We start from the raw sequence: 24,459 nt of genomic DNA, 5'->3' as shown, positions 1-24,459 counted from the left end.
CCAAATCTCAATTGATCATTTGAAAATGTAGTGACAGCTGAACCGTATTCAGTCGAACTCTGCTTCGTGGTAGAAGAGGCTGCTCAGCAATAGTTAATGGTGCAAAGTGAACTGCCACATCTAAATCAAGGAAAATTTACAAACGTAGCAAACCTGCTCTAATAAAGAAATGCATCAACAGAGACTAATCTGATAAATACAGATTTCCTCTTTTTATGTATTCCTCTAAAAAATCTCCAAATTCAGTTTGAGAGCCTAGACTAAGAACAAGTATTGCACAGTAGAATGCATCTTATTGAGGAAACTGGAAAGTTGGACTGGCACTGATGTAAAGTTCTAGAGTCTCTTATTACTGGAACACCTTTAGGGCCAGATGTAGGTGCTCAATTGGGGGGCATATGAGACTACTTCTGTGCCTGCATCAAGTGATAAGTTACTATGTAATTTTGTAACATACAAGTTTGATTCAATAAACCAGTTTAACTGAGAGCATATTGTGTGACTCCATGCAACACACTGGAACTTGTCTACAAAAACACAGTATCCAAATCAATCCTTAAGGGCCTTCAAATAAGCACAGTATCATCCTCATAGTAATTTGTTCTTTCAAGGTACCCAGGAGATTCTGAGGACTATCCAACTGTTTCATTCCACAAACTCAAACAACACTAGTGGAGTTCCACCAAAACCTTCTGTTGCACAATGGGTTGCACAAGCAGGATGGGCAACTAGTTGCACAAGATTACAGATGGCCCGACATGATGCAGCCCATTAAAAACAAAACAAAACTCAGCCCTTTCCTGTCTTTTCCTCCACGTGCAAACTACAATTTTATGAAAGCCACAGCATATTTTCCTAATGAACTGTGCACATCAATGGTAAAACAGTAGTTAAGGCAGAATGCAGATATTCCAGTAGTAGTTAATACTGGTTACTGTGAAAGTAGAATCAGCATTTACCTCTGTAGAAGGGTACATATGACAGAAATCCTACATGCTTTCAAAGTTCTATTTTAAGAGAACTATCAGTGATGGGTGGAAAAGATTTTAAACTGGAAAATTTAATGCTTTATTTTTCCAGGGAAAAATGTCCTCTTCATAAGTTCATTAGTAAAAATGAAGGTATGCCAATTGCAAATACACTATTAGGCAAGCTTGGCAGTTTCAAAGTTGTAATTACTGTTTTTTCAGGTGATTATCCTTAGCAAGTATGTGAGAGACTACATGTATGTCATTGAAATACATATCTATCACAGAGTGAAATAAAACTAATAAATAGTGACAGTGAAACTGAAAGTGCTCCAACAATCTTAGTGAAAGAGTTGAACTCTGTTGAAATAGATGAGTGGTTGTCAGCATATCATGCACGGTTCTTTGAGTTGCTAAAATTAATTAGCGTGTCAACAGTTCTCATACCTTTGGGTTTTTTCTGTAAATGTAAACAATATAAGGGAAGTACACGCTACTGGGTACTATCCAATGCTGCCACTCCACTTATACCAATGACGTAGCACTAGCGTAAGCTACCTCTACCACAACGCCAACAGGGTATGCTGGTGCGATGGGCTTCCTCGGAACACATTAATGGCCACAGAAGCATCTCTCTTGATTTGGATATATTCATCAGAAGGCAAAATAGCAGAAGCTATTGTACACTGTATCCAGAACAAAAACAGCATTTGCACAGCTCTATGCAAAATGCATTTTACATGGTCCTCCTGGCACCAATATTGATCTCCATGTTTGAGTGACTTTACCTTATCTGAATCAAAGCTATTTCTTATTTGACTCCAAGTCTGTAAAACCATAATTGTACAGTATTGGGAAGGTGGGGTGTCATCTACCCATATGCATAAGGCATATAGATAAGGCAGGGTATCTATATTTCGAGCATTTGTTTTCCTTTACCTTGAAAACTTACAACCAGTAAGTTTACAACTTGAAAACTTATATACCCTGCCCAGGTGTCTTTTCCCACTGCTGAACTGTTCGTGTAGTTGGGGAATTCTGAGCATTAAGAACGCTATTTTGGATAATGCAATCCAGATTTTAACACAGAATGAACTAAGTACTATCAAAAAATCCCAACTTAATTTTTATTATTGCTAAAGCAGTTAGTCTAATAGCCTATCTGGCAAAGTGCAATTTTTTACTCCACATGCTTTGATAGCCTATATGTCAATGAGATTTAATGCAACACTTTTGACCTATGCCAATTGCTCAGAATCCTATAACCTCACAAAACCCACTATTCGGTTTAACAAAAACCTGAAAAAATTGTACTGGCAAAATATGAGATGAAGGAACAGATTTTTCTAGAGCATTTTACCTAAACTGGCTTAAGGTGGCAATCTGTCTCAACCCTTAGAAAAATCTATTAACAATAAGTCTGTAAATAACTTGTAGCTTAGTCATATGTCCAGATTCTGCGCAAGGAAGAAAAAATTGACTTTCAAAAGTGATCATTTAAACTGCATTTATTGCAGCTTAATTCAAATAAGAGCACCAAAGCCCAGATATGGAAATTACTAAGGTTCATGCACAAAATATAGTGGTTGGCATTTATTATTCTTTACTTTCTTATTTGGCTTCAACACAAATAACTGAAGTGTGCAAACCTTTAAAGAGAAACTGGAAAAATGAACAACTGGATGTTCTCTGAAGCAGTTCAGAACAAAATTATCCTTAAAAGAATTGCTATGAAAGTTGGAGAAAATGAATTGCACCAAGCCCTTTAAACAGGTGTTGCAGCAATGCTAACCGTTCCTGTTTGAATCCAACTCACAAGAAACCCTACAGAACTGTATTGTTTAGCAGCACTGATTCAATCACTGAAATTTTTTATCTGAAGTCCAACAAATGGTGTAGAAATTAATTGAATCAGATTGGTGCATTCTCACTTTACATATACAGATCAAAACAGACATCCATGGGACTGAACTAAAGTCACAACCGGAACTTTGAGAAGAGAAACGTGATTTCCTAGCACTATTTCTAGGGCCATCTCACATGGTGGGGCTGTTCGCATGACTTGAGTGCACACCGTGGGTTATTAAACACAGAGTGAGGCTGCAGCATTTGCAGCCACCATTCTGAATATGCAACCCCTGCTCAGGGGTTGTTGTGTTATGCAAACCAAGCAAGCATGGGTTATATGAGGGTTAAACAACCCTCACATAACCCATGGCCTGAGGGTTAACTCTTGCACAGCCAACACTCACCAGGTTTGCACAACATGGCAATCCCCAAGCAGCAGTTGCATATGCAACCTCATGCCCACAGGCACTGCAGCTTTGTCATGGGTTAAAGAACCCATGATGAGCCACAGCATGTCATTCAAACCTGGTCAATGAAACATTAACAAAAGGAAAACTTGCAAAGAGGAACTTATCATTAATATTAAATCTTTCAATCCATGAAGAATAAATCACTTTAAACAAAGTGCAGAAGTTAAGCATGCTATTCTTGTTACTTACAAAAGCAGATGTAATCTTTATAGATCTTCTACTAAAGTCAACAGGAAGGTGTTTGCAGCTCCAAATGCCCCAAACAAACAAATGTAACAGAAACACTACACAATGCCTTATATACCACTTAATATATGTGAGCTGTCCAGGTGATCACTGGAATAGAAAGGGCAGAGGGAAAATTCTCATGTCTCTTCTCTATATTCTGAAATGCATTGTTCTGTAATAAAAAGCACTGTATAACAAGAAGAATGGCCACACAACTTCATGGTTCCTAATGTACATCCCAGGATCCTAATGTACACTTCACCACCTATTCTTAGTATTATGCATAAGTATGTATCCTTATGTACAGTAATGTGAGAATCTGCCTTCAATCTACATAGCCCAGATAAGAAACTGTATCAAGAATTTAGGTCCACAATTTCCTGCATCAGAGATATCCTTAACAAAGAAAATGTAGAGGCATACACACTTTGGAGCACTCCTTAACAGGATAGTCCAATACAAGCCTTGCATTTGTAGCCCAAACTTAAAACATTAACTTACAAAATTAAAAATATCATTGGCTTAAAAACTTGGGTTGTTTTCTTGGGTTGTGTACAACTTGGGTTGTTTTTTTTATTAACATATTTGTATTTATACCTGCCAGCATTCATTAACTTGTGAAGATAACATCACAACATTCTTTTAGATGAGGAAACTAGGCTGATGGTGGAGACAGTTCCCTCATTATTTGCACTGGCCTGGACTAAGGTAGCAAGCTTCTCTTTCAACTGGTTCTCATACTTTTGAAGCTTCTGAGTATGGTAGTGTAACTGCCATTGTTTACAGAGAAAATGCACAGGAAATGTATGCATATTCATTTCATTTCATTTCCCTCCTTTTAAAAAAGTATACCTTATTTAAAAAAAACAACCAGGTGTTGTTGTTTTTTAAATTCAAGGTGAGTAACAACTGGAGTCCCAATAAAGACATGTGTGGCCTGAAGAAGACTATAGGAGGAGGACAATGTTAAACCAGCCTTGCTTAATCTCACTGAATTTTAAAGGCTTAGAAGCAGCAATTAAAACTAAGTTGCCTTCCACATACTTCTCCCCACCCACCACAGCAACAGGAGAGATATGAGCAGTTTGGCACATGATATTTGGCCATTATCAACTCCAGTCATTCAACCACACACAGAGCAACCTATTATTTCCAAAACCCTGACCCAAATATAATTGTGTAAGTGGAAGGCTTCACCTTTAAGGTACCATCTAAAACACTAGGAAAAATAGACCTTATTACTTGTTGAAGTGATCATTTGAGTACAGAGCTATCCTGGTCAGCACTTAAACAATGTTCTCCTGTGAAAGATTAAAACCTGGTCTGCTTTGGTAGATAGACTTGTGTTGTTTCCATTTCAGAACAGGTTTTACTGTTTTGTACAACATATCTTAGGAAGGAAAATGATGAGTTTTCAAACTGAGAACTGTACTTAGATTAGATTTTGGCCTTCCCTGTGAAATCTGCTGACTGAAGAGATGCACGTTCTCAAGCTTATTATTGTTGATGCAATTCAAAAGCCTTTGCATCTGTCTTGAGGCTGATCAAAAGTGTGCTGAAGGATTGGCAAATGTGCATTTTACACACCAAAGGGTGCTAAACCCATCATCCTAACATGCCGAACCCTTGCGTAGTCCATCAACCCACTTGTCAAAGGAAGTTGGCAAGGCCATTAGACAAACTCAGCAAGGATCCCCCAATAAGTATCCATTCTTGCCTAGTGCCAATGAATGATTGAGCATAATTTAGCTAAGTGCTGTCACGGACAACTGGTGTTCAGCAACATTGATTGCACAAACAATATTGTGCTTTACGAGGCTAAATTACATGAATACCAAAGAAAGGAGATTATTCCTATTGTGTTTATTACTCAGAAAGGCCAAAGCCTATTCTCTTCTGAACAATTCTGCTCTTAGCCATTAGGCAGGACAGCGGGGAATGGTTCTTAAAGAAGAAAGCATAGTTGTGATCCATTCTAAACATGTGAAATGTGTTGGAAATAAGGCACTGGGGTTGCTTATGCCGCATTTAACACAGAACCAATCTCTTGCAGCTGAAGACTTTCCAAGTATTTTCCTAACAAGCTAAATATAACTTCAAATAAGATCATTCCAACAACATAATCTCTAGTCTGCGGGTTGTTGAAAATATTCAAGAATATATGAAAATTATCAAGGATGTGGGGAAATTTCCATGTCAGTTATTTTGTTTTGAAATTAATAGCTCAGCTCTCCAAGTCAATCAAATGCACTCCTTCCCAGGTGTCAACACAGCTACAATTCTACCCTCATCTAGAAGAGCTTTTTTGACATCCTCTATATTAGTTTGGGATTTTTTTTTAATTCAAAGGAGAACTGGAACTGTAAAAAGAGGAAGCCAAATTTGTGTGCAGCATCTCTACTCATTCAAATAATTAGAAGACTTCAGCCTTGGCTTTCACTTGTTTAATTGGATCTGTAGTACTGCACAAACTGTTGCATCTGAAAGTCAAATAATGCAAAAAAAAAAAAAAAAACGTAACTGCAGGATAGACAGTCTGTAATGAACTGTACTGTACGAGTTTGAATTTGTTTTCCAAAAATCAATTTACAAGTCCCAAGAAAACCTTTTAACAGATTCCCACACATCTACTTACCAGAAAGTGGACATCATCGAAGCCATTGAGAAGCAGTTTACTCTCGTACTGCTGTAAGCCGATGGACTCCAGCCACTCCCCAACACTCTGCTCCAGCATCCGCGAACCTGACGAGAGAGGAATCGGCAGACGCTTGAAAAAGGAAAACCCATTAAGGCGGTAGCAGCGGCACTCTGAGGAAGACAGGTGGCATTGCCACATCATAGTCATTACCATAAAGAAGCCAAACCAGGGCCAGAGAACAACAATTAGCTGACAGACAGCTCCTCTTCTGCACACAAACCATGAACAATAAGCTTCTGTCCTGTTCCAACTAGAGTGTTAATCGGTCTCCCAGTTATACTCAAACAAACTCTGAATCCAAGCTGTTTAGAACCATTCCTGGGGCCAAGGCATCACATGCACTGATTTCCTGGTTCAAGTGTGTTCCTTGCCAGGCACAAGCATCCCAAACCTCACAAGAATCTTGGTCAGCTCCTTGTTTCATCTGAGGGGGCTGCAAACTTTCCAAGGCATCATTCCAAGACAGAGCTACACGCATGAGAGACAAGAGAGGGCCAGCTTACAAATACATACAGCCCAGCAGATGCTTGCATCCATGCAACTTCAGATGCATTACCTTGTACAACAGGCCAGTAAGGAAGGCTGTTAGCACTGGAGGTGCAAAGCAGTTAGAGAGAAAATACATCTTCATGCAGCTGAGAGAGACAAACAGACACGATGGGTGTTCAGAAAAGCAGCATCAGCCAGATTAGTGAACAGCTGTCCAAAAGAAGACATGCAAGACAAATAAAAAAACACACACAAACTGCAGTAGAAGAATAAAGATTTATACTTTTTTTCCCCCAACAGTCCCGAAACAGGCAAACCATAGTAAGGGCTTTTCTTTGTTATTTTATTATAAGGAGTGGAGGCATGAGTGACAACAAACTTGAGCTTAGAAGTCCTGCCACTTTCATTTTACCACCTATCCAGATGCATGGCATCCTGACAGCCTGTATTGACTGAACCGGGCTGGGAACCAGCGTCAACATCTAAACTGGAATGAATAACTACATCGAAGCATCCAGTCAGATCAAAAAGGTAAGTGGTCAGCTCATTTTCCTCCCAACACATCTGCTCCTGCTATTTCTTTGTCGACTTGTGTTTGCCAGTACTTCATTTTCTTCCACTAAAGGCAAGTACTATCTTCAAAATTCCTCACTCAGACAATAAGCAGATCTCAGAATAAAGCATTTTAGCTCCTTGGTTTAAAAAGGGGGGCAAAGAAGACAAATACGCCCCTCCCCCTTTCTCTGCAGCAGATAGGGTTAGATATATCCTGGTACTTCCTTTCAGCTGGTTAATCAGAAAGAAATTCTTCAGGGCCCAGTAGAAGCTACATGGAACAGCTCTTCTTTCCTCTACACCTAAGAGGAGAGTCTAGGAACTTGTTACTTTCCTTGTGCAGAACTGGAGATAGTTGACGTCGCAAGGAAAGTTCAGACCTCACGTCCTTGCAGTCCTCAGAGGAATTGCTATGCAAGTCACACAGTATTTTCTCAGCCTTTCTAGCATGTCCGTCTTTGAAGGGCATTTGCAAAATATTGATGAAGACACCAGGGTTGTAGCCTTTGAACCCTGTGGTTATCTGAAGTTCTGCACATTGTAAACTAGCCCCCGCCCCTTCCTTCCTGGAATGCCTACACAACGCAGCGCTGGCTATTCACTGAACAACTGGGGGGCTAGAAATCCTGCTGCACTGGCCTGCAGAAAAGATCCGCTGTTAAGCAAGTCAGTGTTAATGAGTGCTCGGGAGCTGGCCAGCCTTCTTAGTACATACTGCAGCACCAGGGACGCAGCACTCACAAAAGATTTCCTCCTCCCTTCTCTGACAAAGCCTGGGCATCTATCCCCAGAATTCAAGCAGCAGGCTCTTGCTTGGCCAGAGGTTCTTTCCTTGTCCAGGACAATTTCCTTTCCACTCCATAAGCAGACAAGACGACTATGATTTTTTCGCAGGCAAGGAAGCAAGCAAGCATGTGTCCCTTTCAGAGAGCTGCAGCAGACTGCTTTGTCTAAAGGCAGCAAGCTGCATCTCTTGCTTTCTCTCACTGGCTGGTCCCTCCCTTCCCCTCCCCTCCTGCTCATACCCCTCCCAGCAAAAGCTGCGATCAGATTTCAGAACTGAAGCTGGTGAGGGAGGGAGAAATAAGACAGCAGTTTTATAATATTCAAGTTAAAATTACAATCCTTACTTGATGACCCTGAGCCACATGGTTTGGTTTTACACTGTAAAATGGATGCAGCTTATTAGGATTAATTTATCAGAAGCGAACTGAGGAGATTTCCAGATGCTGAAAGGTAAGTGTGGTTGAAAGCAGGCAGATCAATGGGAAAGAAACAACCTATGTTGGCTTTCTCTGTTGAGTTTATGCACTTGCATGCAACATTTGCTGTGTCAGGAATTTTTTAGGATGCTTTGTCTCTAACAAATCTGATATGTGCAATGATGAAACTGAAGGCAATCTTTGTGAAACTATGGTGAAACACAACATACCATTGTTGGGGATGAAGCCAACTTACTGAAACCTCTCACAATTATGTGGGAGCAACATTGTGTTACAACCTGCACATCTTTTGCTTGGATCCTATAAAAACAGAGGGCAACGGAGTACCAGCTGTAATACCTTCAAAGGCCCTGAGCAGCACTACACTCATGTGTAGTTAATGATCTGCAAAGAAGCCATGGCCAGGCTCTGAATGAATTCATAATCACAGGATACTTGCGAACATAGACAAGCCTACCTCACAGGAAAGGAAGAAGAAACAAAACAAAGATGGTAAAGTACTGAAGTACTACGCAGTAATTTTAGCTTTGCTCAGTCATTGCTTGAAACCAAATTGTCTAACCATCTAACCTTATGAGCCGGCAAATTGCTAATTAGGTGCACTGTTAGATGTACTTCAGCATGCCCCTACATATATCAATGCACTGGTGTCACACTACCAGGAGAGGAACATCATGTCCAGAAAGTTGCAACACACTAGCAAAGTATTCCAAATATAGGACAATGCAGCTCTACAGCTAACAGTAGTTAAGAGAAGGTATGAAATTACAAACAGCTTACTCAGAGAGTGCCAAAACATTTTGCCTACCATAAAGCCCACTACATACATTTAATCCTGGGCCCCTCTGATTTGGTAGCAATTTATTATGATGGGGTTGCAACTGACTAGCCCCAAAGCAGAATGACCTGGACAAGCACAGGATCCTATTCTATCTATACTATTGTGAGCTACTCTGTGCTGTTGCAGAAACCAATCATTCTTCTTTGGCATATGCCAAAGCATAATAAAGAGAAACCACCTTGATACTAGATATTCATTCAACAGAGAATGCAATGCATGCAAACAGGAGCGGTAAGTTGGAAGCCGATCAACCACAGGCTAGACCAAGATATGTGGAACTTAATTAGCCCCACTCTGCACCAAAAGGAGAAGAGTCTGCCAATCCTCAAAAAGACAGTTAGCTATTAACTCACAGCAGTAAATACGGTCAGCATTACTGGAATTTAAAAGGACTGAGTACAGACTGCAATGAGCTTTTATTAGTAGGATATAGCACTTTTTAAAGTTTGGCGTTTAACTAGCTACGGAACTAACTTGTAGTATCCCACATAAATTCTCCCTGATGAAACAAGACTATTCAAGCTTACTGAAGTTGCAGAGACCATTCATTCTTCTCTGGCTTGGGGTAAGAAACTGATGGATGAAATCACTGTAAAACCACCACACACAATACAAACTCTCCATGCCAGGGGAGCCATCATGTGCTAGAAAACTGAAGCAGAGGGAGGGAAAGTCAGTTTCTGCCATGAAGCCATTTTGCCCAATTCCCAACATTTTATTTTTTCAAATAGTGAGTGGAAGAGTAGTACACAACCATTTTTTTTCTGCAGAGGCTTGGGGCTAAGCTGTTAAAGCAAGACAAAGCCTTTTGTCTTCAAGCTGTACCCCCCCACGCCCTCTTTGAAAGAGCTGTTGTTGAAGATGTGTTGCCCTTTAACATATTTCTTCAGCAGTGATGCGGACAAGGATCAATGGGCACATTTCTGTTGGAAAGAATGTTCACTCTTTGTAAAGCCTTAGAATCTATTGAAGCAGCATCCATACAATGCAAAGGAAAGCAAGATCCACAACCTCTGCCAAAGCTTCTGCAATAGACTCCAAACCATTTAAATTTAAATTTCTTCCCTCCTCAGAAAAAGCATTTTGGGAAAATAATCAGATTGATCCAATATTAGTCCTACTTAAAGTAGACCCACTGAAATGACTAATATTAACTAACTTAACCCCCCAGAAACTGTTATTTGGCACGGAAGGAAAGGTTCATTGGCATGAAATAGTAACTGTGGGTAGAAATTTTTGTTGGAACTCCAGTAAGGGGAAGATCTTAAAACCTCCTCCTTGTATTCCTAATCCTGATCTCTCCCATCCCCTTACCACCCCTGCAGTTGCTACTTAAAGTTACAAAACATACCACACAATGATTTAGTCAAAGTAATGACTAACCTAAGTCCCATTCATTTCAGTGGGCCTCTAAGTAGGTCTAACATTGAATACAACCCAAAGATAGGATCAAAAGAATGAATTTATAATCCACAACTAAGAGCCATTGTGGTTCACATGATATATGTGAACAAGGATAAGTCTACCCCACAGCACATCTGTTGAGAAGTTGACCATGCTGAATAGTTAATACCCCATATATGTTAAACCCTTTACAATTAGTATTGGCACCTGTCTAGCTAGCCACTGGTCCTTTCAATTTGAGAAAAACTAAATAACTGATATGAGCTCATTCTTATGTTACTTTATATAGAGAATTTTGCACAGTAATATGAATCTTTAAGTAGTACTGCAAAACAAATGATATAAGGTGGCCCTGAATAATGTGTGGTGGATTTTACATACATTTCAGAAAAACAGTAAGCTGTGATCAACAGCATGTGCATGCTAGACGACAACTCTGATTTATCTTCCGGGGGGGGGGGGGGATCATTTATCCAAGTAAAACAGCCAATGGATCCTCTTGAAGCCTAGAGAAAAATGGTGCAATTCCAAAATGTCTATTCTGAACAGCAGCTCTAAGTGGGGAAAATCCCTGAAGGTTTTCCTGAAGGAAATGACAAGGACTACTTCATTCTGCCTTACACAAAAAGACAGCCTAGCTATATGTCCATTTCAAGTATACAAACATTGATTTTATTGTGCTTTAATTTCACAGTAGCCATACACACAGTAGACCAGGACTGGCAGCTGAAAAGTATGAAAAGGATCCCCATCCTTATGATGGTGTCATCTGTAAGGGTCTTTCCTCTTTAAGGCATCCTAGAAATATTAACAGCCAATGTCAGAATCATTCATAACCTCAGTTGCAATAAGCAAAGTTGAGGAAGACATCTAGACTGATGCGTTAGAAAAAAGGACTCAAAAGATGAGTCTGACCATAAAAACTCAATGTAGAACAGAGTAATAAGCATGTTAAAAATACAATTTAACTTTAGCCTGTGTAACACTGTAGTGTTTTTTTCTTAAGCTAAGATTATATGGGCCTGGCCTGTCCCTAGATGGGAAGACTATGCAAATACTACTTGAATCATATGGTATTTCTGAAGCATGGAACTACTAACAGGAAACTCAAGGGAAGTATGTCCCAGTCAGAATATTTACAGAAAACAGGCAAGAGGTTTAGTTACCTCAGAGACTGGTATAGAAACAGAGACAAGGACTAACCATAAGAGCCCCCTTCCTCACATATACCTAATGTATGGAGGGGAAAGCAAGAATCTGCTTGCCACCACCAACATCTATGTGGCTCCTGGCCCCAGGCTGAGACAAATATGGCCTCCATTTTGAAATTAAGGAACAAAGCAATATCCCAAGTATTTAACAATATGTAGCATATATGATGAAAACTGAAGAAGGTGAGTGGTCTGGATTAATCTATAGGAAGGGAATTATGGCCTATGAAAGTACTGACCATGAAGATGATGGCATGACTGGGGCAATACAAATTGTTGCTAAAAATGGTGGAAGTTATCAAGGGATAAGTGGGAAACCCAGAAATTCAAATCAACCAAGTGAGATCAGAAGTGACACAATGAGTAACACTGGACACTCTTGATTACCTTCAGTTTAAGGCAGACTACTGTGAAGAATATAAACTGCTACAGTTTTATAGCAACCCCCCTCATTTGGCTTTTAGTTTATGTCAGTGGGAACAACTCAAATTCTAGCAAAGGCTGCAAACTACAGAAATCCGTTTCTGCCACTAGATAAAAGTTAATGCTACTATTTAAGAAGAGCTACTCTCATCTAGGTTGAATGCTATGTGACAGTGCCTTGGATGTTTACTACCCCTGACTCGGGCAGTGTGATACGGGGCAGAAAATTTCCCAGACAGAACATTTTCTAGTGCTTTATTTTTCTGCAGAAAATGTTCTGTTTCATAAGTTCATTAGTAAAAATGAATGGATGCCAACTGCAAATACAACACTGGGCAAGCTTGCCAGTTCCAACGTTGGAATTAATGTTTTTCAGATGATTATCCCTAGCAAACACATGAGAGAATACATATATGACACTGAAATACATCTATGTCTCAGTGTGAAATGGAACTAATAAGTAATGACAGCGAAACCAAAGGTGCCCAAAGAACTGTAGTGGACGAAAGTTGTACTCTGTTGAAATAGATGAGTGGCTGTCATCATGCACAGAACTTACTTTGGGTTGCTAAAATTAATTAGTACAGACTTCCCCAACCTGGTGCTCTCCAGATGTGTTGGAGAGCACCTTCATGCTGACTGAAGGATGCTGGGAGTTGTAGTACAATATATCTGGAGTGCACCATGTTGGAGAAGGCTAAATTTTAGCATGTCAACCGTTTCCAGTAGCTTTGTTTCTTTCTATTTAAACAATTATATTATATTTAAACAATGTAAGGGAAGTACAAGCTATTATCTTTAAATTTTTACTCAAATAAAAATGTATACATAACATTTAAATCACATTAAGGGAGAAATCCTATGGCCCCTAGACAAAGTCTGGGGGGCCATATCCGAGGCTGGAGAATCCAGGAATGATGTTCAACACCCTTGTTTTATGTAAACAGAAGAACACATTATTGAACCTCTTCAGAAAAGGATATAATATGGTGGGGTGGGAAATCTGATCCAAAAGACAGTATACTAGTACCTTTGGATGTGTTGCACTACAGCTGTCAGAGCAGTATGGGCTGGATGTGCCTGATCTCGTCTGATCTTGGAAGCTAAGCAGGGTCAGCCCAGGTTAGTACTTGGATGGGAGACCGCCTGGGAATCAGACTTCCTGCACTGAGCAGGGGGTTGGACTTGATGGTCTTCTAGGCCCCTTCCAACCCTATGAAACTATAAACTATAAACCTAGCTGGGGGATTTTGGAAGTTGCAGTCCAACACACCTGGATGGCATCAGTGGCGGAAGGCTGATCTACAGACTGCAGGTATTTATTTAGTTATTTATTACATTTCTATACCACCCAAAAGCTGGAGCTCTCGGGGCAATTCACAATAATTAAAACCATAAAATTCAGCACAATAAATCGTAATATAAAGGTTTTAAAAGTTTAAAACTACAGGATAAAATCAAAGTAAAAACCAGCAGCAGTGTAAAGATTTAAAAATAAAATAACAGATTTAAAAACAACAGAAACTGAAATACTAGAATGCCTGGAAAAATAAGGAGGTTTTCACCTGGCATCAAAAAGACCACAATGTAGGTACCAGGTTTGATCTCAATTTAGTTATACTCAGAGTAAACCCATTAAAATCAACTTATTTACATTCCACTGATGTAAATGGATCTACTCTAAATATGACTAAATCTGGATCCAACTGCAACTCCAGCAAATTCCTTTCATAATCTAATTCTGCAGCCATGTAGTCAAATCAGGTTATTTTACTGAAAAAAGAAATAACTAATGTTATATCCACTAAAGACAAATCCATACAAATCCATCTCTGATCCATTTTAGTTCAACTGATTCATCAGAAAGTACTTTTTTCTGCATCAACCAAATTATAGCAAAAGCTTGGAAGAACTATTTTATCAGACAAGAAAGTTCAGTAAATATAAATATACTGTTTCTGTCATTGCCTATGCTGAAATAAAGTAGTGTTATTTTCTTAAATCTTCAAGGTTGTATATTCAATGCTTCAACAGATTCCAATTATTCAAAAACATCTCTACTAAATTTTCATTTCCCATCCTCTATTAAGCTACAATTATACATGGCTGGCTGGAGGGATGCTGGGAGTTGTATGATGTTTTTCTGTCTAAACATACATAAGATTGCATCGTTAGAGGATTATGAGGTCACACAACATACACTAGAAGAGCTTCCATCTCTTCAACATTCGTCTTCCATCCCTATATATCAACTTTGAAAATTGCCAACAAAGATGTGCCTTAGGTGATCCTGGTTTCACCAGGAAGGGGTTCCATATATAATAATAATTATTAACCTTTCCACAGGAGGAGTTATGTCCACCTCTGTGGAGAAACCTTAGCGCAACCCAAGAGTTTTTTCCCCCCCAATTTTCCAAAATAGAATATTTTAGAGCAAAAACAGTAAGAGGATTTTAACACATTTGGTTGTTAACTTCAATATAGTTCATGGAGTGCAAAATGTAATTATCCTATTGCTACATTAAATACAAGGATGGAATATAACATAACTGGCTCTTGCAGGAAAAAAGCAGTCGAGTATTTTCAGAGATAAAACTTTTTAGTTATTGCTATGCTACAATGACCATGAACCAACTTCAGTTAATCATGAGTTCTATACACAACTCTTTGTGACAGGGACCTTTGGGAGAGGTGGTTCCTTCGTGGAACACTGTTCCCCTAGGATTAGATTCATTTATCATCTGAGCAGAAATAAATGTCTATGAAGCCATACCTCTTTGACATGTGCTGCACAGCACAATAAAAGCCTGTAAGTCTCTAATATGAATGTCTCATTCTTCCCCGAGAATAAACTCTCATTATTTATTCTCTCACTAATACTGAGAGAATAAACTCTTACTATTATTATGCTGGCAGGTCCCTCCCTTGGAATCTGTTTGTCCATTTCCGTGAAGTTTCAACTCTAAGAGGCTTGGTTTGTGAGGCTCTATCACCAGATGAATGGTGACTATTAACCAACATTTAATAGATTCTGACACACTCAGATACCCAATTCACACTAGTAGGTATCAAGTAAATTCTAAGAACATAAGAAGAGCCCTGCTTGATCAGACCAAAGGTCTATCTACTCCACCATCTTGTTTCCTACAGTGGCTAACCAGATGTCTCTGGGAAGCCCACAAGCAGGACATGAGGGCAAGAAACCTCTCTTGCTATTATTCCCCAGCAGCTGGTATTCAACTGTTTATTGCCTCTGAATCTATTCTAGCTTTTTGTAGCAATCTCACAGGATATCTTCAATATCCCGCCGCCCCCTTGCAGTCTTTTCTGCACAGATTGCTAGAAGCCTGGCATGTAGTTTATTGGTTGTGTAGTGAACTCCAAAAAGAATTTTATATTGGCTATACCATTAAGTTTTAGGTCATTGTGCCACTGCTGAAGAAGTCTGTAGAGATGAGGTCTCTATATCTATTTCCACACTCAGTGCTGCATTATTTCCTTCCATGTTGTCTGCTGTAAGCATGCAAGATCTGTGCAGCTCTGTCCAACTGAACATTCCTATTGCTTGGACCATCCAAGATATATATTTTCAAGTCCACAACTAGAAAAATCCCTTGATCTTAAAAGAAATGAAATATTTCTAAAATATATTTAAGAGTTGTTCTCTTTATAAGTTGTGAATCTGATGGTTTTTCAGTATAACAAATGGAACTTGCAACAAAATATTACAGTATATCCTCCCTCCTAACAGGAGTGCTCCTGTTCATAGCCCCTCCCTCATTCCACTCTCTCCCCACCTATTTTCTTTTCCAGCGGACATACAACATTCTATGGCTACTGAACATGCTCAGCCTTCATTACATTGTTTGGGGTCGGGGTGGGGCAGATGTCCCTTAGATTGTTGAGGGGTTTTTTTTAATTACTTCTGCAGACCTCAGGGTTCACACAAGTATGCCAATACATACTCCTCTCATTTCTCAGTCGCCCTGTTTTGGCTCTATTTTTGTCAGCCCTCAACCACTTGAGTTTCTATTAGAGGGAATTATTTCTGTACATAGCATTGAACATATGATATAAAACGACACTGGGAGTAACTAGTCCATCTTATGCCATTTCTCCATATTTTGAAGTGTGGGGCTGTGTGCGCATTGGCTCCCACCCTTTGAGGGAATGGCGCACGAGACTGGCAGCAAAGGGTTGGAGTGGGCCATGGTCCAAGCATCACAAGGCACACCCAAGGGGGGAGGGGGCAGCATTGCTGTACCTATTTAAAGCAACCATGCCTTTCCTAGGGTAGCATTTTTTCAGAGCACATCAGCTGTGACAGCTGACTTTCTTTGGCCTTTGGGAAAGGACTGGATGTCAGCAGCCTGTCAGATGCTGCAACCTGTTGTCAAGGAAGCAGCATCTTAAAAGACATTAGGAGAGGCTGCTGTGGCAGTGGCATGTATTGGGGCCACCTAGCTGGAGAATGTCTGGCAGGTGATAGCAAGTCCAGATCAGGCCTAGCACTGATAAGGTGATCTGGGCAGGGATGGTTGTTTGCACACTGTGTTTGTTGGTTAGCTAGTGGGAATATGAGGATCCAGGGGCAACTAAAGTACCACACACACACACCTCACCAAGCCCTCCCTTGTCTTGGGCTGGATTAGTTGTGTCCTTTGCTCTTGAGTGGGTGTAATTTGCCTATTAAACCTGATGGTTTTGGAATATAAGGGCTATGCCCCAGTCACAATTTCTGCCTTCCCATATGGTCTATTGCAACAGAAGACTGTGCAAGGGGTACAGTAGCCTTCTCTCTGGGGCCCAATGGGATTATCACAGAACTAGGTAGTACGGCATAGGTTGTAGATGTATTTTAATCCACATTCTTATCTCATGTCTTCATTCCAGGTGCAGAAGCAAATGTGTAAATTTGTATTTCTCTATTATAGATCCCTTCAAAGACAGCTTTAAAAACTTGAAACGTTTCTGGCCATTTTCTGCAAAGTGGGGAGTCTGTCGCCTACAGAAACTTTGGATATTTTCCTCTTGTTTTGCGATGGACTGCCATAGCTCTTCTATTATGGACTGCACTTTTAAAACGGTTGTGCCAAAATACTTCACAAGCCATAAGGTTTAAACAAAGCTGAAAACTTCAGAATCACTATTTCTACGCTCTTTATATGAGGATGAACATTGCTGAAAATATCTTAATCTGTAATACATCATCATCATCATCATCATCATCATCATCAGAACTCCTTGCAGCAGTCTGGTGAAAATGATGCCCTAACTATTATTACAAGAGTCCTCTTTACAGTTCCTCCATTTATTACATTCTCTTTCCTCACATAAAATATCAAGAACAGCCAATTTCAGATTGATAATTTAAGAAGGGTTTCTGTGGTCTAACTCAACATGTGGTTCATTACTAAAGCAAGGGTTTTTAACGGCTGAAATTACTGCCTCCAGGACTTCCTCTTGCTATCAATTACTGCTGAAGGTAAAAAGGCCACTAGTTACTTAGTCTTCAACTTCTGTCAGAATCTAGAATGAGGAACAGGAGTCCAATCAAGGGTGGACAGGTGCTAAGAGAAGGGCCTGAAGTAACAGTCATAAAAGGCATCTCTTTCAAGAGTAAGTGGGACTCTGATTCAGGTACATACAGGGAACAACAGTCCAGTAGATCTAAACAGGCAAAAGCCAGCAGACAAAACTACAAGCAAGGCAAGATCTCCTCCTAACCCAGCACTCCCTGTATCTTTATTCAGCCCTGCTGTTGCCTTTCTTCCAGTACAGACACTAAATAAGTCATAATTATGTGAAGTGAGGCAACATTATATATGGAGTGAGCAGCAGTGAAAAGAGGGCTGGTAACTGCTTGTGCCAAAGAACAATCCATTAAATTAAGCATTGTGTGTATATCTCCACCCAATTAGGAATTGCAGAATAGCTGATTGCTATCCTTTATCTGGATTGCTGAGCTTAACCCAACACTAGAGGGTAGAACAGATTTACATCATGGTTTGAGAAATCCAAGCCCCCCCCCCCCCCCCGGCAAGTCCAAGCATAGGCCCAACTCGTTTGCACTCCTCTCTCCTTTGCTAGTTTGAATGCAAATGTAGGTTGAGACAGCTGCCCAAAGCAGAACTGACTCACACCTCTCAGCAGTTCAATATGGTACCTGACATCCTCTGCTGCTCCTGAGAAAAGTCAATGCCTTCACCGATAGAGCTCATGATTTTCTCGATCTGAAAAATATAAGAAATATTAGTGAGACTGTATTCATAAATAAGTTGAGCCTGACCAGATAGGTTCTTAACCATGCAGATAGAGAAATGTAAGAGTTGCTGCATTTATATTGTCTGAAAAGAATAAATTCATGGTCAATATAACAGAGAGGACCGTACAGAAGCATCTTACCAAGCTAACAACTAGGAAGAAAATGGTGATATTTGTCCACACTGTAAAGAAATATAAGCAAACCTTAAAGTGGCATACATGAACGGAAGAGCCCTTCCATACCCTAAATTTCACCTTAAAATAGACAAATCCTATGTTACCAGCAAATAATGCACACCTACAGCCTAGGGGAGCTTTCAAGGCACACATCCCAAGTTGCTTTTACTGAAAGCCTGCAAAAGCATTAATATGAGCTGTAAAACATGTGCAGAAAGCAGAAACATTTTGGGTAGTGCTTCAACAGCAGTAAGAGAAGAAACCATCCAGTCTAGGCTGAACTAAACTGCAGGGTCATCTAGAAGCTCCCCAAGCAGTTGCAGTGAATGCCTTTTAGACATGACACTCTGGGTTTTAAGAAGGCCCTAAAGGAGCAACCCTATGTATGCCTACACAGAGAAAAGTCCTACAACTCTTAGCATCCCCCAGCCAGCTATGCTGGCTGGAGAATACTGGGAATTATAGGACCTTTTCCATTTAAACATGTATAGGATTGCGCCCTAAGGATATTAAAAAGAACTTCCACAGCTAGTCTTAAATACCAGCATATAAACAGATCTTCAACCTATAGAGCTTGAAGTCAAGCCACTTTTTGTGAAATCCTGTCAAGAAACCTAGGAGGGGCCTCACTATGGGTTCGCTTGTATGCTCAGAAATGTAGCAATACTGTCTTGTGTAGTGGGCACGGTCCTATGCCTGCCACTGCATGGATAGCACAAGGTGCAAATGTGTCTGATTTCCACAGAACAAAGTTAGCAACCATGCTGGATTTACCTTTGTGCTGTTCAGCTCAAGAACTCTGACATATCAAGTCACTGCTCATCTCATTTAAGTTATCAAGGTTAACATGTAGTTTACTAGCAAAAGAGATATTTGTTTCTTCCTTAGATTTATAGTCTTATGCTAGCAAGATAAAAGATCCAGAAGCTTATTAAGAATGGGGTACTTGAATCTGAAGATGCACATCCCTGACAAATGATTGAATTAATGTTTCTTTTGTTCCAATGCCTTGAGCACATATAATAAACACAAATTATTTTCAGTTTCCCCTGCCCCTTTGTTGAATTTTCAATCTAGAGCAGGGGGCTGACCTTTTGTACTTTGTAAAGCACTATGCACACTGATGCTAAAGAAATAAATCACACATCTTCCTAAGCTTGATTTTACAGAGCCAACAACACTGTACAACGTCTAAATGGATTGGACCTCCTGCAGGTAACCCCCCCCCCCAATTTTTGTCCAATAATCATTTGAGTTACACAATGTTGCACCTAGCACATGAACTTTTTCATGTATCTTCTCTATAAATCTTACAAGGACCATCTCAAACGTTTCCCATAACCAGCAAAGAAAAAGCACAAACATGAAGAAAGTAGAAAATAACTGCATGACTAAGCAATGCCAGCAGACAGATTGCTTCCCAGCAGAGGCAAAGCTTTTCTGATTTCTTACATTGTATAAAGACTGAACTTCGGAGACATCAGGCATCTGCTGCTGAAACTGCTGGGAAAGAGCAAAACATGTTTTCCAAGGGCAATCCAATCCATTATGTTAAGCACAATTCAGTCTAGGAGAATATATAAACCAAAGGACAAGGTTCAAGCAGTGATTGATCCAGAACAGCACAAGAACTAGCCAGGATTTCATAAAGGACCATGTTTTCTTTATTGCTCTTTAAGCTGCTTCCTGTCCTAAACATTGCACTTGTTCCAGTTTCTCATATTCCTGAGAACTTGGTAGCTTACAAGTATCCACTTAAATTTCTTTGTAGAGCAAGAGACAAGGAAAGAGGAAACATCTTGATGACAATGTCCTGGAAGGTGCTTACTTGACTTGCGACACAGTATAGGAGTTATTGGGATGCAAGCACAACAGATACATGAACTGTTCCACAAGTTTACAGAGTTCAGTATATATATATATATATATATATATATATATATTTTCAAATAGTCAAAACTTTTAAAGTTGTTTCTCAAGTACAAAAGATGATCCAATAGAAACAAACATGGATTTTGATTTAGATCGATTGAGGGATGGAAGCTCTTTATTGTTTCCTGATAAAATCCCTTGTAAAAGAGCAGAGAGCTTGCTGGAAGTCAGAGAGTATGCTTCTCTTGAACATATATGCTGCAACTTGGATACCAAGACCTGTGAGCAGTATTCTACTCATGGAATGGGATTTGTCCTTGTGAGAAGCTGAACTTGTGAGATATGCTGTAAGGGCAGCAAATGGTGGGCAAGTTGGCAGAAAATGCAGATCCCCCCTTGCAAGTTTGTGCTTTTTGCTCATGTTGGACACCTTTGGATTGGATCAAACATGTATGTTCAGCTGGATTCAGAGGACTCATTATTCATCAGACATATATACACATACCAAAACTTTTAGAAAATAAATGATGTCTTATTTACTGAACAAATTAATCATAGAAGTACTGGTTTCCTGCACAGGTATGATGAGTAATCTCTTGGTTGTTAAAATCTTTGGACAGAACTCAAGTGAGAGCTTTTGGGTTATAGGTTTGTCTGGTTCTTTAAAAAAGAAAACACATTCAGATTTCTTATGTACCAACTAAGTAGCATTTGAGAGGTGGGAGTTAACTTGAGTATAAGCTTGTGGTTTTCACAAGTCTCTTCAGTTATCACCTGTTCTCTGTGGTAAACTTGTCAACAATTCCCTATACTATATTATTGTGCTTATGGCATCCATAATTTCCAAAGGGCACCTCACAGCAGTTCTTTGAAAAGCAGCTGCAATCTGGAAGGCTATAGGTTTGCAGATGCTTCGTAGAATACATACACTTAAGGCTTTGTTATCGAAAAGTATTTGTGGTAGATTAAAAAAAATTAGAAGAGTCCAAGTAAACAGCCCATTTTGGTACCAGGGAGTAGCTGCTCTTCTACCACTCTGCCAACAAATCCTATTATGCATACCCAATATGCACGCTCTGCAGCATTTAAGCCTAACAAAGTCCCTCCATTTAGAACAGCTGTGCTCCTCCCTTGGTGGAAACTGGAAACTTGCCAAAAGGCTTTATTCAGTGTGCACCAACAAAAAGCAGCTTGACATACTCTTCACTGGAAAATAAACAGAACTGCCATGTCTGTTAATATATTTTGCCTCTTCAATCCCACCTCATGCATAAAATACTTACACATAAAATTATTCTATAAAAAGGTAAATGCCCTCAGGGATGCTTCAAGGCAGCCCACCTTACTTTTCCCAGTCTCTGCTAATTTATTTCAGGAGTGGTTTTAAGCTCAAGAATGGACTCAGTGAACTTCAATGAAGGAAAAGAGCAGGAGTCCTTTTTATGGAAATTTAGTTTTACAGCAATAAGCAGAACAGCTACAGCACTGGTGGTTCCACGATTCCAGTCAAACTGAAAGTGGTGGTCCAGAGGCACACATGCACCCACCCATTTACCTGAGCTCTTGTGAAATCCCCTCATGTAAATGTTTCCCCGTGTAGAACCCCTACAACTCCCAAATGTAAAAAGCATTTGGGCATTTGGCATGACAGCTACTTAAGGGAAAGCTGCTTCCTGGTGTATGCATGCTATTTTTATCAGCCTTTCGCTTTAAGCAGCTCTCATGCCAAGCCCTGAAATTGCTTTTTTAAAACATTTCAGAGGCACTGAGATATATGTAAGCAATTGAAGCCCTGACCATTAGCCATCCTATTAATTGCCTGTTGCTCAGCTTCTGAGGTTTCTCCAATTATCCCTTTCAGTCTATGTTCACACCATAAGGACAAGAAACTTTGCTTTTGCGTTTAAATGAAAACAAACTCTCTCAGGACACTGAAATCTGTGCCAAACATAAAATCCCACACTTGTGAAAGATCACAGGATAAACAGACACACAGCTTTCATATAAGAAAGGTGTAGCTGAGGCCCAAGGCCCAGCACCCATTCTGGTTTACATGGGATATGTATAGTAACGATCTGCTGACAGGAAAAGCCTAGTCCACGAAAAAAAAGATTTTTCTGTGGTTTATTAAAAAGAGTTCTTGAGCATCATAGAAAAGGGGTGAGATAAAATCAGTTGCCCCAGCAACTGCTCGCAAAAAAGGCCCCCACCCATCAATGAAATGTAATAGAAATGTAGATTGACTAACATTACAAATCTCAGGTAGCATAATGAAAAGACAATCTTCATGCTGGCAGAAGTCAGCCTGGTCTAATGGCCTGCAGCAAGGCAGAAAACAGCTAAAACTGTGCCAGGTGAACTGCTGATGTGGGCAAACTATGGTTCAAGAATTTGCACAGTTTATAAAGCATAGTAAGAACTTCAGCTTTTTAAAAAATTAAGATTTCTAGTTCATTATTGCATGAATACATTTTGAAGTATTTGTAAAGTTGCCCATCCCTGTGCTCAAGCTGGCATAGAATAAAGGTTTGACATGCTTCTCCCATCCTCACTGGGGAGTGCTTTTTCCTCCACTGAAAGAACAAAAAAGTTACTAAAGGTTCATTTTAATCCATTTCTAAAGCTATGTCCCTCACTTCACTTGCTTATATAGCAAGGTTAACATAGCCATGCAACTGACCCCTGTGCAGGTTTACTCTGAAGCAATTTCCATAGAGTTCTGTGGAACCTTTGGAGGGTGAGACAGCAGCTCAGTGGTAGAGCATATGCTTTGCATACAAGAGGTTCCAAGCCCAATCCCTGGCATCTCTAGGTAGGGCCAGGAAATAATTCTGCCTGAAATCCTGGACAGCCACTGCCAATCAATGTCAACATTACTGGGCTAGATAGACCAATGGTCATTCTATGTTCCTATATTTGCCCAAGTATACATGCAGGAAAGCTGCCATAGTGGCACAGTCATATGTTCACTTTTCACATAAATAGGTACTTTTAGCCTTTGAAAAAAAAACACCCGATCTCAGGGGAGGAGGGGCAATATTCTCTAAAACTCAAGGCAGAATCATGTCAACCATGATAAGCCTTTAAAACCCCCAACGTGAAATCCTTTTTGTTCATACTAAAATGGTATGAAAACAGCACTAAGGAATAGCTCAGATTTGTGGGTTATGAACTAATTAGATTTGGACGGGAGTTAAAGCTTTTTAAATTTAAAGCTAGAAACAAGTATGAATCCACAGAAGGGTTATTGCTATGTTAACAGCCAGTTACAAGCGTAGCTAAAGCTTCCTCCTTCTCAACCACTTCCTGGATATAACTCTTTCTTCGGCAAGCCAAGCGATTATTAAAATATTTGATACAACATCTCTCATCTATCTTGTTCAGACAAGTGGGTCCTGCAACAAAATATTGCACCATGGAGTGCTTGAGTTCACTGTTCCATTCAGTCAGTCATGACCAACAGTCCTCAACAGTTAGTCAGCATTTTATGGCCAGTGAACACATTCCATCCTCACTGGGCTGTTTCGGGGGGGGGGGCACCATAGGGTTTTCTCCCTTAAGGTCTTTTTGTACTTCTGCAAACTTTGGGGTTTCCCCCGAATTTTACTGATACCCAACGATGTAGTGGTGGCAGGTCATGCCGGGGCTTCGCTCCAGCACTTTTTTTGAAGCCAGCCCCCACTGGGTCACAGTCTGCTAGGGAAGGAGGAGGGAGCAGAGGGAATGCAGGTGGCTACCTCTTCGCTGCCTCTCATCTATTATGCAGAGCTGCCCAGACAAAGGAAGCA

The 24,459-nt window shown here is 40.0% G+C and overlaps 1 protein-coding gene across 8 annotated transcripts in view; it reads right to left on the bottom strand.

Moving 5' to 3' along the window:
• ANKS1A (ankyrin repeat and sterile alpha motif domain containing 1A) overlaps positions 1 to 24,459 on the bottom strand; it is a 195,287-nt gene that overhangs the window by 51,803 nt on the left and 119,025 nt on the right. For 4 of the 8 annotated variants that reach the window (XM_084853043.1, XM_084853038.1, XM_084853041.1 and 1 more), the window contains exons 15-16: positions 18,525 to 18,591; positions 6,150 to 6,256 (exon numbers count right to left, since the gene is read on the bottom strand). In XM_084853043.1, coding sequence (XP_084709169.1) covers positions 6,150 to 6,256; positions 18,525 to 18,591 — 174 coding nt within the window. Of the gene's footprint in view, positions 1 to 6,149; positions 6,257 to 18,524; positions 18,592 to 20,251; positions 20,303 to 24,459 lie in introns of all 8 variants that reach the window. The other 4 variants (XM_084853040.1, XM_084853039.1, XM_084853036.1 and 1 more) reach the window with 2 other exon arrangements.

Source organism: Heloderma suspectum, chromosome 4, assembly GCF_057233095.1.
Source record: "Heloderma suspectum isolate Gila_16-S chromosome 4, 16-S_ref, whole genome shotgun sequence".
Classification (NCBI taxonomy): Eukaryota; Metazoa; Chordata; class Lepidosauria; order Squamata; family Helodermatidae; genus Heloderma; species Heloderma suspectum.
Note: the sequence above shows the minus strand (reverse complement) of the source record. Positions and strands in the feature narration are given on the sequence as shown.